This window comes from Lonchura striata, chromosome 35, assembly GCF_050655825.1.
Source record: "Lonchura striata isolate lonStrDom1 chromosome 35, ASM5065582v1, whole genome shotgun sequence".
In the NCBI taxonomy this organism is placed as follows: Eukaryota; Metazoa; Chordata; class Aves; order Passeriformes; family Estrildidae; genus Lonchura; species Lonchura striata.
Genome location: NC_140737.1, coordinates 10,203,216 through 10,220,706, shown reverse-complemented (window position 1 = coordinate 10,220,706; position 17,491 = coordinate 10,203,216). Strand labels below are relative to the sequence as shown.

Below are 17,491 nucleotides of genomic sequence, written 5' to 3'. Positions count from 1 at the left end.
GCAGGCGTCCATGGCCAGAACTGGAATTCCACCTCCAAAACTCTGTACATCCAACGATTGCTCCCAGTGAAATCTGCCAGGACAGACAGATCTGCCTGCCCTTGGCCTCTTGGGGAAGCCTCTCACCTGCTTTCAAAACACTGGGGTCAGTGGTTTCCTTCCAGTGAAAAGGCCTGTCCTTCTTCTCAAGGTGTTCATGGTCAAAATTGAGATTCCTTCTCCCAAATTCCATATATCCAAGGATCTCCCCATGACAAAAGCTGCCAGGACAAACAGGTCTGGCTGGCTTGGCCTCTCAAGAGCCACCTCTCTTCACTTCTGCCTTTGAAACACTGGGGCTCCGTGCTTTCCTTCCTATGGAAAAGAACTGTCCTTCTTATCTACATAGAAATGGCTGAAATTGGGGTTCCACTTCCCAAATTCCCTATATCCAAGGGTTGCTTTCAGACAAAAGCTACCAGGACAGAGAAGTCTGGCTGCCATAGGCCTCTGGTGGAAGCCTTTCATCTGTCCCTGAAACACCGGTGTTCCGTGCTTTTCTTCCTGTGGAAAAGAACCATCCTTCTACTTTGGGTGTCCATGTGTGAAATTGGGATTCCACCTCTAAAATTCCCTATATCCAAGGGTTACTTCCAGCCAAAATCTGCCACTACCATCAAGTCTGGCTGGCCTTGGCCTCAGGTGGCTGCCCCTGCCACACTGGGGCTCGGTTCTTTCTTTCCCATGGAGATCACTGTGACACTGTGGGCACCTCATGGAACCAAGGGGATCATTGTGGCACCACTGGAGCCCATGGAACCAAGGGGCCATGGTGACACTGTGGGGCTTCATGGACCCAGAGACCATTATGACTCTGTGGGGCCTGATGGAACCATGGAGACCATTCCGACCCTTCAGGGCCTGGTGTCACCAAGGGGGCATTGTGACAGCTCAGGGCTGCCTGGAAGCAAGGGACCATTGGGACACTGTGGGGCTCCATGGAAGCGAGGGAACATGGACCAGGTCTGGCTGGCTTGGCCTGCCAGGGGCCACCTGACAGGTCTGGCTGATGTTGGAATGCCAAGGGCTGCCTCTCATCAGCTCCTGGAGCACTGGGGCTCAGTGCTGTCCTTTGTATGGAAAAGAACCATCTGTCTTTTCAGATGCCCATTGCCAAAACTGACACTCTGCCAAAAAAAATTTCCTATATTCAAGGGTATCTCTCAGAACAAAATCTGGCAGCTCTGGCTGGACCTGTCCTCTGGTGGTCACTTCTCATCTGCCCCTAAAGAAGTGGCGCTCCGTTCCTTCATTCCTATGGAAAAGTACTGGTCTTCATGTACAAGGGACCATGGCCAAAATTAGAATTGGCCACTGAGCCCAGCTGGGCTCACGGAACCATCTGCAGCCCCGGGAGATATTGACTCTGCCAGTGCTGCCATCCTCTCTCCAGTGAGAGAAAAGGACACAGGGCAGGCACACAGAGGAGCAACACGAACACACTGAGGTCACTGAAGAGGAGATGCCTTGATCTTGGGGCTGGAATCCTCTGGTAAAGCTGTGGAGAAGGATGTCATTGATACATCAGACTCTCTTTTTCCCTAAAATACATTGAAAAGTATGGGGAGATGACTTGTTTCAGCAAAGGCCTCCATGCTAAAGTAAGCAAATATTGAAGTAGTTGTGATCCCATGACAAGTTTGAACAGAGAAAGAGCAGAGTGATGAGTCCCTGTGCCCTCAGGGAGAGAAGAAGACCTCTGTTCCCAGAGATTAAGATGATTTCAGAAAGAGATTAAGAGAACCTTTGCTCTTAAACTGCTCATCTTTACACTAATACCCCATAAGTTGACATGGCTCATAAGCACAGCTGTGGTAAAAGTGGCGAAAAAATGTCAGGGACTTCACAAATGCAGATTTTTTTGGGTGGCTGCTATTTGTGGAAATGAAAACCTGTGAGATAACTGTTTTCTTGTGGAGAAGCCTCTATAACATTAACATGACTGACTTCTCTCCCTTAATGAAGTGAAGACAGACTATTCTAGAGGTGGTAAACTGACCGAAAATTTTATGTTTTGTCTCTTTACATTGTCAGGTTGTATGGTGAGGGGAAGTGTTCTGAATGTTTTTTTCTATCCATGTTGCTTTTTCTTTTAGTTACTGTTTACAAAATTTTATTCATGCTCTTAAGGCTTTGAGCCGACTTTGCCTTCCTCCTAATCCTATCTCACAGCAAGAAATGAGTAAGTATATTCTAGTGAGTGCACTGGTAATTAGCCAACACTGAACCCACCACAATAATTGATGCATTGGCTGAGAAATCTCAAATTGGTGAACCAAAACCACTACAGAAACTTCCTGATGAACTGCACTAGAGCAGAGAGAAATTGAGGCAGAGCCATGGTTTGTTAGGACTTGCTTGATCCTAATGAGCCCCGTGGTGCATTTGGAGCTGAGACCTGGAACCTCAGGGCCTGAGAGAAGATTGCACAAACCTTTCCTGGAGTCAAAGTCAGAAGAAAACCCCAAAGTGGTTGGGGTCTAAATCATTAATGGGAAACACAAAGGTCCATCTATACCACAGGCTCTTCATGGACTCCTTGGAGGAGAGAACTGGAGGCCAGGATGGCACAAAAACCTCTCAGAGACTGAAAATGGCACAAAGAACTCTCAATGTGGAAAGGAAAATCCAAAATACCTTACAAAAGTTAAGAATCTCAAAGTATTCATGAGCCCCACTGAGTGTCAGTACAAAGCTCTCAAGGGACTCATTAAAGCAGATAATTGGGGCCATGATTGCACAAACCTATCACAGAGTGGATCAAAAGGCAAACACCAAGTACCTTAATAAAACTGAAATACCTTGAAGCATTAATGGGCCCCACTGAGTGTTGTTAATGACAAAGCCTCTCCAGGGACTAATTAAAGCAGATAATTGGAGACCAGGATTGCAGAAAGCTCTCAGAGACTCCAAGGCAAAAGCAAAAGCCAAAGTCCTTTCAAAAACCTGCAGTCCCTGGGAGCATGAAGGAGCCCCCAGGGCCATTCCTGACCAAGGCTCCCCAGGGACTCCTTCCAGCAGAACCTTGAGGCCACTGGGATGTGGGCATGGGGGGGATGCTGAGGGCAGGACCAGGGGCTGACAGTGCCCAGCCTGGCTGGGGCTGTGCCAGGAGGCCCCAGGGCCTCAGGACAAGGTGTCTCCTCACAGCCCTTGGTGGCACAGACCCTGCTGTGCCCCAGGGCACCAAGACTTGGCTTCTCTTTGTCCCCACCTGGCATCAGTGCCTCCAGTTCTCTGCTCTGCCTGGGGCCTGGGGATACTTTCCCAGTGGGACCCATTAAAAGTCCAAGAAACTTTGGAGTTGGATTGTGACTTGGAGCTCTGGAGAGGTTTCTGCAGCTCCCTCTCAGGGCCTGATGTTCAGGGCCTGAGCACAAAGCCCCAGAGGCTCATTAAAGTCCTTGTGTTGTGTCTGTGCTGCTGAGCTGGGCCGGGCTTCTGGCACAGAGGGTGATCCTGGTAACCAAGCAGAGCTTCAAAAGCACATTTCTCTTGCTGAGCAGCTCTTCTGCCAGCCCAGCAGGGCTGGGGCACTGCCTGCAGCCAGCCTGGGCACAGCACAGAGGCACAGAGAGCTTCAATCAGTCAGGGCTGGGAAGGGGCTGAGAAGTGCCTGGGGCAGAATCACTGCCAGCCCTTGGCACAGGAACCTCTGGCTGCAGGACAATGCAGCTGCAGCTCCTGGAGAGATCTCCTAAAGCTGGAACATGCCAATGCCCACAGAGCCTGTGAGTGCATTCTCTGCTCATCTCCTGTGCAGAGCAGCCAGGGGTGCCCAGGGCTGTCCTGCAGAGCAGGGTCCTGCAGCCCAGGGCGCTGTGCTGGGCCAGGGACTCTGCTGCCTGCCAGGGACAGCTCTCAGCCGGCCCTGGAGCTGCTCCCAGCGCTGGCCAGGAGCTGTGGGGGGAAGGAGCCACCCTGAGCAGGGCAGGTGCTGCTGCTGAGAGGGGCTGGCTGGGGCAGGGCTGCTCCCAGCTCCAGACAAGCCTGGGCACAGCTCCGGAGGACACTTCCCAAAGAAGGTAAGCCTGGGATTGCTGTAAAGATCAGGAGCTTTCCTGAGAGTGTTTTCAATTTCCTGCTTGGAGAAGGATGGGAAAGTTAAGGTGATGACAAAAAGTGTTTTTGGTTTTTATACATTTTTCATATATCCATAGGTCTGTAAATTGGTATGATATAGTTATAAATCTATAATCCTTACATAACTCTATTAAACTCTTAATTAGCTCTATTAAACTACTAATTTGTACTTATATAACTGTAATCCTTAGCTGTCTCTAGTATGTTTTCTACCTATCTCTTTGATTTTACTAGAACAAGTTGTCTGTCTAAATATATTCCTGAAATACTGTATAGTATTATTATGAGGAAGAAGGACTACAATAAGAACATTTTAGGTTCTGTCCAGAATGTGAGCTGTCACAAGAAAGAGTGAAGACAAGGAAGCCCTTGGACCTACTCCAATGGATTGAGCCAGAGTTATGTAACTGGGGCAACTGAATCTCCTATTGAATGTTCCTGTTAAATATCCTAATTAATTAACCTCAATGAATTGTTGAAATCAGGGGCCAGAAGTGCCCCTGGGCTACCTGGAATCTTCCAATAAAGGTCTGGTTTTTACTGGTCTAACACTGTTGCAAGGGTTCTTTTTTTCCTCTTTTGATTACAGACAACAGAGGGATAAGAGAAGCAGAATAGGAATCCTAATCCCAGAATCACAGAACATTCTGAGTTGAAAGGATCATCAAAGCAATGTTTGAACATTTACAGAGACTCCAGAACGGTGACTTTGGCTGGTCAGTGTCTCTGCTGGGAGCCTCCCAAAGGGCCTTCAGCCACTCCTCAGCCCTGGGCAGCAGCAGCATCACCTCTGCAGGGCCCAGCAGGGCTCTCCTGAGCTGCCCTTGCCCAGCTGCACACAGAGCCTGCCCCAGCCAGGGCCCTGCACACAGGCAGGTTTCTGTAGGGCCGGGCCGAGGGCACACAGGGTGGGATGGGCTCTGTGAGCGCTGGCAGGGACAAGGCACCTCTCAGGAGGGGATGTCCAGGCCCAGGGAGATGCTCAGGGAAGCAGAGGGGGCTGAGCAGAGCAGTGCTGGGGGAACAAGCCCATCCAGCCCCTCACCTTCCCTCAGCCACATGGAATCCTTTGCCTCTCACATCTCTCAGTGGCAAACTCTGAGTGCAGTAGGAATGCTGGGGATTTCTGACCTCAGAAAGCCAGGAATGGTGAGTGGGTAGGAAAACAATTCCTTAAACCAACTCCTGCCATTCCGTAGACCTGGGAGTGCAGATGGTACCAAAGTTTTCTGCAGTAGGAATGATTCCCCTGACAAATCCTGAATATCCAGCCTTGTCCCTCTGCCACATGGCCACAAACCCAGGGCAGCAAGGCAGGGATGGCTCCTCAAGAGCCCCCACGCACTGCCCTGACTGCTCCTGGCACACTCAGCCAGCACAACTGGAGCTCAGGCAGGGACCTGGGTGAAGGTTTTCCCAGAGCAGGAACAAGAGTGGGTGAGTCCCAGCAGGACAGGCTGCAGGGAATGGCCCAGGTTTGGCTCCGAGCAGCCTCTCCTGACTTGTCCCTGTCCTTTCTCCATGAACAGGTGCCCATGTGCAGCCACAGCAAATGTCCAACAGCAGCTCCATCAGCCACTTCCTCCTGCTGGCACTGGCAGACACGCGGCAGCTGCAGCTCCTGCACTTCTGCCTCTTCCTGGGCATCTCCCTGGCTGCCCTCCTGGGCAACGGCCTCATCATCAGCGCCGTAGCCTGCGGCCACCACCTGCACACGCCCATGTTCTTCTTCCTGCTCAACCTGGCCCTCAGCGACCTGGGCTCCATCTGCACCACTGTCCCCAAAGCCATGCACAATTCCTATTGGGACACCAGGAACATCTCCTTTACAGGATGTGCTGCTCAGCTCTTTTTCCTTCTGTTCTTCCTTGGAACAGAGCTTTCCCTTCTGACCATCATGTGCTACAACCGCTACGTGTCCATCTGCAAACCCCTGCACTACGGGACCCTCCTGGGCAGCAGAGCTTGTGCCCACATGGCAGCAGCTGCCTGGGCCAGTGCCTTTTTCCATACTCTTCTACATATGGCAAATACATTTTCCCTGCCCCTGTGCCATGGCAATGTCCTGAGCCAGTTCTTCTGTGAAATCCCACAGATCCTCAAGCTCTCCTGCTCCAAATCTTACTTCAGAGAAATTGGGATCGTTGCTGTTAGTGTGTGTTTAGGACTTGGCTGTTTTGTGTTCATTGTTTTCTCCTATGTGCAGATCTTCAGGGCTGTGCTGAGGATCCCCTCAGAGCAGGGACGGCACAAAGCCTTTTCCACCTGCCTCCCTCACCTGGCTGTGGTCTCCTTGTTCCTCAGCACTATTATGTTTGCTCATCTGAAGCCCCCCTCTATCTCCTCCCCATCCCTGGATCTGTCCCTGTCAGTTCTGTACTCGGTGGTGCCTCCAGCCCTGAACCCCCTCATCTACAGCCTGAGGAACCAGGAGCTCAAGGCTGCAGTGAGGAGACTGATGACTGGATGCTTCTAGGGACATTAAACTGCTGGCCAATTTCTGCAAATCACTTGTAATAAAAGTCATCTTTGTTACTTCTTGTTGGTTTCATTTTGGACTTTCTTTGTTTTACATATTAATGTTGCCACAAAGAAATGCCATTGTTTGTGCCGTTTCTTATTTGATTCTTTCCACTATCCATGTGGCCACAGACTGTGTCAATGAGGGGCTGCGCTCTCGGTGGCTTTCAAGGAACTAAAGGATCTCCCAGCACAGTTTTCTGAAGAGATGCTACTTTATTGCCTTCTCTGGAGCTGCAGCAGCAATGTCTGTGTGCAGAGCTGGGGCAGATCAGTGCTGGCACAGCAACTCTGCTCCTGCTGGCCACACAGTTCCTGACCCAGGCCAGGAGCCATTGGCCTTCGTGGCTACCTGGGCACTCTGCTGGCTCATGTCCAGCCTGCTGTCCATCAGTCCCTGCAGGTCCCTTTCTGCCTGGCTGCTGTCCAGCCACTCTGTCCCCAGCCTGTAGCGCTGCAGGGGTTGTTGTGGCCACAGTGCAGGACCCGGCACTTGGACTTGTTAAACCTCACCTTGTTGCATTTGGGCCCTGGATCCAGCCTGTCCAGGGCCCTGTGCAGAGCCCTCCTACCCTCCAGCAGATCAACACTCACATCCAGCTTGGTATCATCTGCAAAGATGTCCTTGGTTCCAAGGGGCCCCTCAGTGTCACAATGTCCCTTTGGATTCACCAGGCCCTGCACTGTCACACTGGTCTCCTTGGTTCCATGGGGCCCCAAAATGTGACAATGGACTCCTTGGTTCCATGGGGTTCACAGTGTCACAATGGTCTCCTAGGTGCCACAATTTCACAGTGGCCCCTTGGTTCCATGGGGCCCCAGGGTGTCACAAAGGCCCCATGGTCTCATGAGGTCCCACACTGTCACAATGCTCTCTGTGCTTCCACAAGTCCTCTCAGTGTCGCAATGGACTCCTTGTTTCCATGAGGCCACACAGTGTCACAAGGGCCTTCCAGATTCCCTGAGGCCCCAGAGTGTCACAGTGTCCCCTTGGTTCCATGAGGCCCCGCAGTGTCAGAACAGCCCCTTGGTTCCACTGGGCCCTGGACTCTCCCAATGCTCTCCTTGGTTTGGCAGTGTCACTGTGGTGAAACCCCTCGGTCACACGAGGCCCCGCAGTGTCACCATGGCCTCTGTGGTTCCACCAGGACTCAGTGTCACGGGGACTCCCTGGTTCCATTGGGCCCCAGAGCACCACAATGGAGCCCTGGTTCTATGGGGCTGCACAGTGTCACCATGGTCCTCTTAGTTCCACGAGGCCCTGCAGGGTCACAATGGCCCCAGAGTGTCCCAATTATCATAGAATGACAGAATCAAGCAGGCTGGAAAAACCTTTGGGATCATCAAGTCCAGGCAATGTCCTAATACCACCTTGTCACCCAGACCATGCCACTGAGTGCCACTGGAGAGGGACAGTGACTCTGCCACCTCCCCCCTGGCCTGCCCATTCCAATGCCCACTCACCCTTTCTGTGAAGAACTTCTTCCTCTTGTCCAGCCTAAACCTCCCCTGGTGCAGCTGAAGGCTGTGTCTTCTTGTCCTGCCCTCCAGCAGATCCACACTCACACCCAGCTTGGTGTCACCTGCAAATTTGGGGATGGTGGGCTCGATCCCCTCCCCCAGATCATCGGAGAAGATGTTAAACAGGACTGGGCCCAACACAGATCCCTGGGGACAACACCAGGGACTGGACACCAGCTGGGTGCAGCACCATCCCCACCCCTCTCTGGGCCCAGCCTCCAGCCAGCTCTTCCATCTCCCAGCCAGGAGGAAACCTGCCCAAGCCGTGGGCTGCAGCTTTTCCAGGGAATGCTGTCAGGGACAGTGTCCAAGGCTTTGCTGAAGTCCAGATGGACACATCCACAGCCTTTCCCACATCCTCAGGTGGGTGACCTGGTCATAAAAGGAGATCAGGTTGCTCAGGCAGGACCTGCCCCTCTTAAATCCACGCTGGCTGGCTCTGACCCCTCGGCCATCCTGTGGGTGCCCTGTGGTGGCTCTCAAGGTGATCTGTTCCATAACCTTGCCGGGCACCGAGGTCAGGCTGGCAGGCCTGGAGCTCCCCAGATCCTCCTTCCAGCCCTTCCTGGGGATGAGCTCACAGTGGCACCTCCAGTGCTCTGGGACCTCCCTGGTGAGCCAGGACTGATAGTAAATGATGGGGAACAGCTTGGGGAGCTCATCCCCCAGCTCCCTCATCCTCCTAGCATGGATCCCATCCCATCCCATACACCTGTGAGCATCTGAGTGGTTCAGCAGGTCACCAGCAGCTTCCTCCTGGATTACAGGGGGCTGTCCTGCTCCCTGTGCCCATCTACCAGCTCAGGAGAACTCTTGTCCTGAGGAGAACCTCTCCATATATTGAAAACTGAGACAAACAATGAGTTAAATATCTTGGTCTTTCCTTATCTTTAGTTACTATATTTTCCACTGAATCCAATAAAGAGTAGAGGTTCTCCTTATACCACATTTTACTATGAATTTATTCATAGAGACATTTTTTATTATTTTTCACAGTAGTGGCCAGGTTAAGCTCTAATTGAGATTTCACCTCTTTCCTTGTTTTTTCTCCATGACCTAACAACGTCCCTAAAAACTTGCTAAGTTGCCTGACTTTCTGTCCAAAGTTGATGTGCCCTCTTCTTTCCCCTGAGTTCCCACAAAAGCTCCATGGGCAGCCAGGACAGTCATTTTCCACACCAGCTCATCTTTTGCCACACTGGGACAGGCTGCTCCTTCCCCTTTAAGATTACTTTCCTGAAATGTGTCCATCCTTCCTGGACCCCTTTGTTTTTAAGGGCTGTTTCCCTTAAAAAATCAGTACCTGGTTCTGTACTCCCCAAATCAGCATCCTAAATAGGCCAAAGTCTGCCCTTCCTAATTCCAGTGTGCAAGTTCTGCTGCTGCCCCTCCTTCTTTCACAGATCATTGAAAACTTTATTATTTCATGGTCCCAGTGCCCCAGGCAGCCTCCAAACCCCACATCTGCAGCCAGCCCTTCTCTGTTTGTGAGCAGCAGGAGACAGAGCTTTCCTTGGGAGTGGAGTGTTACCAAAAATTCGGTAAAAGAGAAAACTCCTTAACACCAGTGAAGCATTAAGAATCAGCATTCTTTATTCAGGGGGATGCACGGGGGATAGCTCCTCCCAAAGCCGAGCATACTGAGTACAGGAAAGTTTCTGTTCATATTCTGTATTTTGCACTCATATTCATTGATTGTCCTGGACTAAACACACATCTGATAATAATTTCCCGAAAATCATTAACATATTTCCCCTCCCCTTTACCCATGTGTTCTTCTGTCCTGGGGGTCTCTCTGGTGGTTTCTGGTGGTCGTGGACCCCAATGTTCCTGTGGGCCTGGCTGAGCTGGCAAGACACTGAGGCTGGTGAAATTCCAGTTCCCCTTGTCCCACAATGGGCATTGTGTGGTTTTCATAGGCCTGTTGGTTTTGGAGAAAATGTTCCAGGTGTTAGCTCACCTGGTGGAGACAATTTATCATCTGGTTACATGAGGTCAAAGAGTGGGCTATGACATCACATGAGTGATCTATGACAGAATGGTCCATGACATCACAGAGTGGTTAATGTGATGTCATCAAGAAGTTATGACATCATAGGCCAGCTCTGTGACATCCCAGAGCAGGCTTAGAGATCACAGGACAGAGCTTTGAAATTGCAGAGCAGACTGTGACATCACAGAGTTGTCTGTGACATCAGAGACCATCTGTGTGACATTACAGAATGGGCTGTGATATCTCAGAGAGGCTGTGTGACATCTCAGAGAGGCTGTGTGACATCCCAGGCAGGCTCTGTGAGGTCACTGGGTTGGTCACTCCACCCCAGCTCCCCCTCACAGTTTCTCCCAACAAGTCCAATGCTGTTCATGCCCAGCAGGGTCCCTGTCCCCTGGTATCCCCCCAGTCCCCCTGGAGCCACAGCCTCCACCAAACGATGTTCCACAGGATCCACCCCAGAGCCTGACATGGGGAAAAGGGGCCAGGGCTGTGTGACCAGGACATCAAGGACGTGGATTATCCAGGTCCTGTGGCCTGGGTTGGGTGACCTAGGGCAGGAAAGATGTCTGGCAGCTGGAGCAGGCTTAGGGAAGGGCCTCCAAGGTGGGGCTGGAGCCCTTGGGCTGTGAGCAGAGGCTGAGGGAGCTGGTCTTGTCCAGCCTGAGCAGGAAAGGCTGAGGGGCTCCTTATCCCAGCCTGGCAGTGCCAGCAAGGAGGGGATGGAGAACACAGAGCCAGGCTCTTCACCAGGGGCCTGGTGGGAGACAAAAGCCAATGGGTGGAAGGGGAAAGAGGGGAGATCAGCCAGGCCAGGAGGAGATGAAATGAGTCAGGCTGATTTCAGCATTTCCTCAGCACCAAAAGCAGCCTGACCTCCCTTCTCCATCCACCACTGACAGCTTTGCACATCAGGAATTGTTTGAGCTGTTTTTCCCCCACTTCAGGATGAGCATCCTGATACAAGAACCTAACTGTGTTTATATCTATCACAGAACCACATTTGTCAGAAATTCATTCTAGCATGAAAATCACTTGTGGATGGTGGACTCATCAGACACTGCTGGGATCATGCACATAGTTCAACCATGGTCTGTTGGCCATGAAGAGAAACTTTCTGTGCCTCTGAGTCTCACGGGTTCCTGACCCCCAAAGGACACAAACCTGATGAGTTGTGGTTCCCACTCCAGTGGTGGCACTGGGCCCTCCCTCCATCCCCAGAGCAGAGCTCCCTTGTCCCAGAAAGTCCCTGGTAATGCAGGGATGAAGGAAACAGGCTGTGGGGATCAGGGGCAGGGCACGGCCAGGCATTTGGGGTGGTTGTAAGCCCAGGGCAGGACCTGGCCCTTGGCCTTGGTGAACCTCATCCCATTGTCCTGGGCCCATGGCTCCAGCCTGTCCAGATCCCTCTGCAGAGCTTCCTGCCCTCCAGCACAGCCACACTCCCACCCAGCCTGGGCTCATATGGAACTGCCTGAGGGTGCCCTCGATGGCCTCGTCCAGATCATCAATAAAGAGACTTCACTGACCTGGCCCCAGTCCTGAGCCCTGGGGACACCCCTGGATGTGACTCCATTCCTCAGCTGCTCTGAGTGCCAGGGGTTGGATGAGGGAAATGGTGGGGAGGGGTAGGGACAAAGTGTTATTGATTGTCAGTCATGAAGGGTCTTGAGTTTCATATATGTTCAGACAGCGTTAAAAGGTGCTGGGTCTAAATATAAATTGGACATTGCTGATATCAGTCTATTAACAGGAAAATAACAATTCTCTCTGCCCTGTTTTCAATATAGTATATTCCCTTTGTATAAATTTCTGAAATCTGTCTAATTAACCACAGAAGAATTGAGGACTTGAATTATTCCCATGGGTTTTTCCTTGTTATGGCACTTTGAACAAATGTTTAGAAGTCTTTTGTCACTGAATTCCTGAACTGAAGAGCTCAAGAAAGAAGAGCCCTCTGGAGCAGTAAAATTCATCATCAACCCCCAAGTGGCTGAGGATGCATCTCCATCAGAGCAGCAATGAGCAGAAATGGGCACAGCTCTGTGGCTGCCCCAGCTCTGGGATGGGCCCTGGGCCTGGAGCAGGAGCAGCTCTGGAGGGCCCCAGGGCCGGGGCTCTTGTGCTGGCCTGGGCAGATGGGATGGCAGGAGGGGCTGCAGAGCTCTCAGCACCTCAGGCAGAGGGGAGCAGGGCAGCCAGGGAGCTCCTTTGGCCTTGGCCAAGCCCCTTCCCCCATGGTGGGGCTGAGTCCTGGCTGAGCTGCAGCTGCTGCTGTGCCCTTGGCAGGGGCTGAGGCCGTGGGGCAGTGCCCAGAGCAGCCTGGGCTGAGCAGAGCTGTGGGGCCAGAGCCAGCTGGGCTGTACTGGGGAGAGGCCCTTGGTGCTGCCCAGAGCTCAGGGCAGCTGGCAGAGCTGGCAGGGAGCTGGGCTGGGCTGGGAGAGCCTGGCACAGAAACCATCAGTGTCCATGGCTGTGCTGGAGACCAAGGCTGGAGCAGGGAAATGCAGGGCTGCTGCGCCATGGGGAGGGCATGGAATTCCAGCACACACCTCAGCTCTCTGATGATCCCGGCACCGTGCTGGGCCCTGTTCCAGACTGGAGCAGAGCAGATGTTGATGGCACAGGAGCCCTGCGGGGCTGGCAGGGACCTGCAGCTTGCAAGGTGCTCTGCTCTCCCTCAGCTCCTCTCGGAGAGATCCAATCCCAGCTCTGCACCTCAGGGCACAAGTGGCACTGTCTGTTCATGGGCACACAGCTGATGTCTGCCTGGAAAAGGGCCACAGATGTTAGTACTTGTACATTTCATATTACAAATGGTTATTTTTTTTTTCTGGGTCACTTGAGAATGGTTAAGAAATTGCAAAGTTTTCCCACCAGGATCAGGAATTTCCTGGAAGTGTACTGATGGCATGAGGAGAAATACTGATCTTGCCTTCTATTTGCATCACCAATATTCAATTTATTATATCACCTCCCTCTTCCTTCAGGATTTTCCAAGTCTTCTGTTGAAATGGGTATGTCTAAGGACATCTCTTCACTAGACCAACTGGATCTATGTCCTTCCTGGTGCTCCCAGATTTCCTCATCTAGGTGCTCTCGGGTCATTCAAGTGCCTCTCCACTGACTGGTTTCATGCTTTGAGCTTCAGGGAGTTGTCCTCTCTTTCAGAAGTTCAAATAAATATCACATTAGTCAACATTTTAATTGTGTTTTTGTCCGTCACAGAATTGCCCTTTCTTACGTCTTTGTCTAAAACTGTCCCTGTATAGAAATCCCTTGGGGACGGGGAACATGTCAGATGCTGCTGGGACATCCCAGAGAGCTGAGGGAAGAGCTGTGATGATTATTAAATTGTTCAAATGTTCAACTTGTGTTAGCTGACAAGAAACCTTTCTGTGCCTCTGAATGTCACCAGTCCCTGAGCCCAAAGGACACAAACCTGATGAGTTGTGGTTCCCACTGCAGGGGCACTTGGACCTTGGCTCTGCACAGGAGAGCTCTTCATCCACTTTCCCTCTTTTCCTCCCTCTGGGCATGGAGGGAGCTCCTGACTTCAGCCTGTGACTCGTGTGTGCAAAGAGCAAATCTGGGCAGAATTGGGGCAGGGAGGGTTTAGGGGGATTTTGGGATTTGTGCTGGGCACAGAAGGAGTTTTCCATTGCTCTGAGACTGTCTGCTGTGCACAATGGATTTAATAGCCAGCAGAGGAATGACTTTTGCATTGGATGGAGCTGTGCCTTCCCTTGGCTTTTTTGGCTGGTAATAAATATGAATATCCCTCTGTGTCTGGGGCAGCTCCTTCTCCAAGGAAAGCAGGTGGGAGTTGGAGCCCAGGAGCTGAAACCTGCAGGTGCAGCCTGGGCTGGAGGGAGCTCAGATTTGCACAAGGCTGCTCTGAGTGCCAGGGCTTGGATGGGGGAAATGGTGGGGTGGGGGTAGGGACAGAATCTGATGGATTGTCAGCCACAAAGGGTCTTGATTTTCATATCTATTCAAACTGCAGGAGGAGGTACTTGGATTCAGTGTCAATTGGAGATTGCACATATCAATGTATTAACTAAAAAATCAAAACGGGACCTAAAAAATGGTTTCTCTCTCCCTGTGTAAATAAAATTCATTCATTTCAACTAAACTAATGGAATCCGCCTAACCAACCACAAAGGATTTGAAAGCTTAAATCAAATTATTTCCAGAGGCTTGGCTTGTTAAGGTGTTCTGAATGTTAATGAGCCCTGGGGCACTGAATTCCTGCACTGAAGAGCTGAAGGCTGAAGAAGCCTCTGGAGCAGTAAAATTCAGCAGCAGCCTCCAAGTTGCTGAGGATGTCAGCAGCCCCCACTGAGGCCATCCCTGCCCAGAGACCCTGGGGGAATGGGCAGACAAGGAGAGCATCCCTGGGGCTGGGGCAGCAGAACTCAGAGGCACCAGCGGCTCCAGCTGGGAAATGGAGTGTGGGATGGGGCTGTGAAAGCCCTGCCTGGGCTGTGCCAAGCAGGACACACAAGCCCTGACCCCCATCCACTAAAAAACTCTCAAGGAGACATTTAAAAGGAATGACAATTGTTTGTGTGCTCTGAGTTGGATGTACTGCAGAAATACCAACAAGAGATTCTCAGGAGCTCAAAACAACAAAATAGCCTTTACTTGCAACTTTTAGAAAATCAGAGAAACTTTGGAAAAAGGTATTATATGACATTTCATAAACACAAAACACTTCTCAAATCATTACCTTGGCCCATTCACTTCAAAAAATCTAAGCCTGTACAGTTTTAAGTTAATAAAAATATGCAAGAGGACAGAATTAGAAAAAGAAGACAGAAAGAGAGAAAGACAAAATAGATACAGAGAAGCACACACAGGTACCAACTCCTGGATTCCAGTGAGATTCAGGTAGAAATTCCAAGAGGAGGTAGGGCTCCCCTTGTGATCAGCCTTAAATACCCCTTGGTGTTCCTGGGCCCTTCCCCCAGGTGGGACTTGGGGTCATTTGGTCACTCAGGAGCTGGGCTGGGGCTCCAGAGGTGACTGTGGAGCATTGCCTGTGCTGTGCCAGGGACTGACAGACACTGCTGGGCTGGGATAGAGGATCTGGGGGGATTGGGGTTCCAGGGCAGGGCAGGGCTGGGGTTCCAGGACAGGGCAAGGCTGGACCTGCCCCTTCCTCCCCCTCACATAAAATGTTTCCAGCCAACAATCTCCTCCAGTCTGTCACAACAGTCAACATTGGAGGTGAAATCCCAATATGGCCATTGGGACCTGCAGGAGAAGGACAGTTCTTTTCCATAGGAAGGAAAGCACAGAGCCCCACTGTTTGGAAGGCAGGTGAAAGCCTCATTAGGCCAAGGCCAGCCAGATTTTTCAGGAATGGCAGATTTTGTCCGGGGGCAGTCTTTGGATATAGGGAATTTTGGAGACAATCTCAATTTTGGCCATGGCACCTGGAGAAGCAGGACAGTTCTTTCCCAAAGGAAAGAAAAGCATGGAGCCTTCCCCCATGATTTGGAGGCAGATAAGCAGTGACCCTTACCAAACGACTGCCTGCCAGATTTGTCCTGGCAATATGCCCATGGGAACAATCCCTGGATATAAGGAAATGGAGGTGAAATCCCAATTCTGGCCATGTGTGCCTAGAGGAGAAGGAGAGTTCTTTTCCATAGGAAGGAAAGCCCCGAGCCCCAGTGCTTCAATAGCAGATGAGAAGAGACCCTGCAGGTGCCAAGCTGTCAGGCAGCCCCTGGAGGCCAAACCAGCCAGACCTGCTCCGTGTTCCCTTGGATCCTTGGGACCCCACAGTGTCCCAGTGATCTCCGTGGTTCCCCAGGCCCCACAATGACACGGGACTCCTCTGTTTCATGAGGCCGCAATGTCACAATGGACCTGTGGACCCTGGGGGTTTGCAGTGTCACAATGGTCTCCTTTGGCTCCACAGGGTCACAATGGAACACTGATGACACGAGGCCCTGCAGTGTCACAATGGACCTTTGGTTCCCTGCAGCCCTGCAGTGTCACAAAGGCCTCTTGGTTTCACGAGGCCCCACAGGGTCACAATGCTTTGCTTATTCCATGGGGCCTCATAGTGTCCCAATGTATTCCATGATCCCATGAGTCCCCCCAGTGTCACAGTGGTCTCCTTGGTTCTATGGTGCCCCAAAGAGTCACAATGGCCCCTTGGTTCCATGAGGCTGTGAAGTCTCTAAATGGTGTCTCCATGATTCCATGAGGCCTTGTAATGTCACAATGGACCTTTGGCCCCCTGGGGTCTCACAGTGTCACAATGGCCTCTTGGTCCCATGACATCCCAAAGAGTCATTATGGTCTCCACGGTTCCCTGAGGCCCTGTGGTATCACAATGGACCCTTGGTTTGATGGGGCCTCTCAGTGTCACAATGATCCCGACATTCCCGAGAGTGTCACAATAGTCCCTTGGTCTCACAGGCCCCACAGTGTCACAATGGTCCCTTGGTTCCATGGTGCCCCACAGTGTCACAATGGTCCCTTGGTTCCATGGTGCCCCACAGTGTCACAATGGTCCCTTGGTTCCATGGTTCCTGTGCTGGTGCATTCCCCCCTCCCCTTCTCAGGCCGCCCTGCCAGCTGAGAAATGCTCGCTGGCCTCGGCCTTGGCCAGCAGCCCCTGGGCTCAGCTCCTCTGGAGCTCAGCACAAACACGCTCTGCTCCAGGCACTGCTGCTGCCCAGCCAGCTCCTGGCTGCTTTAGGAGCAGCCCTGGGAACTGTTTGTGTTCCCTCGGTGGCACAACATCCCTGTTCTCACCCTGCCAAAGAAAGCTGCTGATGCCAAGTGCGGCCAGGATGAAACATGGCTGGGACTGCAGCCCCTCTCTTGGGGCCCTACAAACAGCGCTCCAAAAGGAGCCCTTGGAGCTCTCCTGGGCCAGCGACTCCCTCTGAGTGGGGCCTCTCCAAGCCGGGAACTCTCCCGTTTGCTGCACTCGGGGATCCCCAACAACGAGGGAGCCTGGGCCGATCACCCCACTCCTCCAGGCTCAACCCTTCCCTGCTGGGGAGATGCCAAAGCATCCCCAGGGAGCATTTCCCTTTGCTCAGGGGAATTTCTCACAGGTGCCTTGCACTGACTCTCTGTGTCTGTGTGCACACAGGAGTGCCCATGTGCTGGGCAAATGTGGCAGAAATGCTCTGAGTGCCTTGGATAGCTGAGCCAGTCAGGCCTGTAGGTGAGGTTAAATCACAAGGTCTAAGTGAAATGCTTCTAAGAGTTGTCCTTTTGCTAAGTTGTTATGTTTTATATAAGTTATAAGCTGAGTTAAATATTTTTAAATGTTATTCCTCTGTTAAATTGCTACGTTGTAGG

At 51.8% G+C, this 17,491-nt stretch overlaps 2 protein-coding genes across 2 annotated transcripts in view; one reads left to right on the top strand and one right to left on the bottom strand.

Annotated features, from left to right (window-relative positions):
- LOC146764373 (uncharacterized) overlaps positions 1 to 17,491 on the bottom strand; it is a 198,762-nt gene that overhangs the window by 92,632 nt on the left and 88,639 nt on the right. The window contains 1 exon segment of the mRNA XM_085565021.1: positions 8,071 to 8,077. Within this exon segment, the coding sequence (XP_085421147.1) occupies positions 8,071 to 8,077 (7 nt within the window).
- On the top strand, positions 5,667 to 6,876 carry LOC146764375 (olfactory receptor 14C36-like). The gene has a single exon (XM_085565318.1). The coding sequence runs from the start codon at positions 5,675 to 5,677 to the stop codon at positions 6,596 to 6,598; it is 924 nt and encodes a 307-aa protein (XP_085421444.1). The 5' UTR covers positions 5,667 to 5,674; the 3' UTR covers positions 6,599 to 6,876.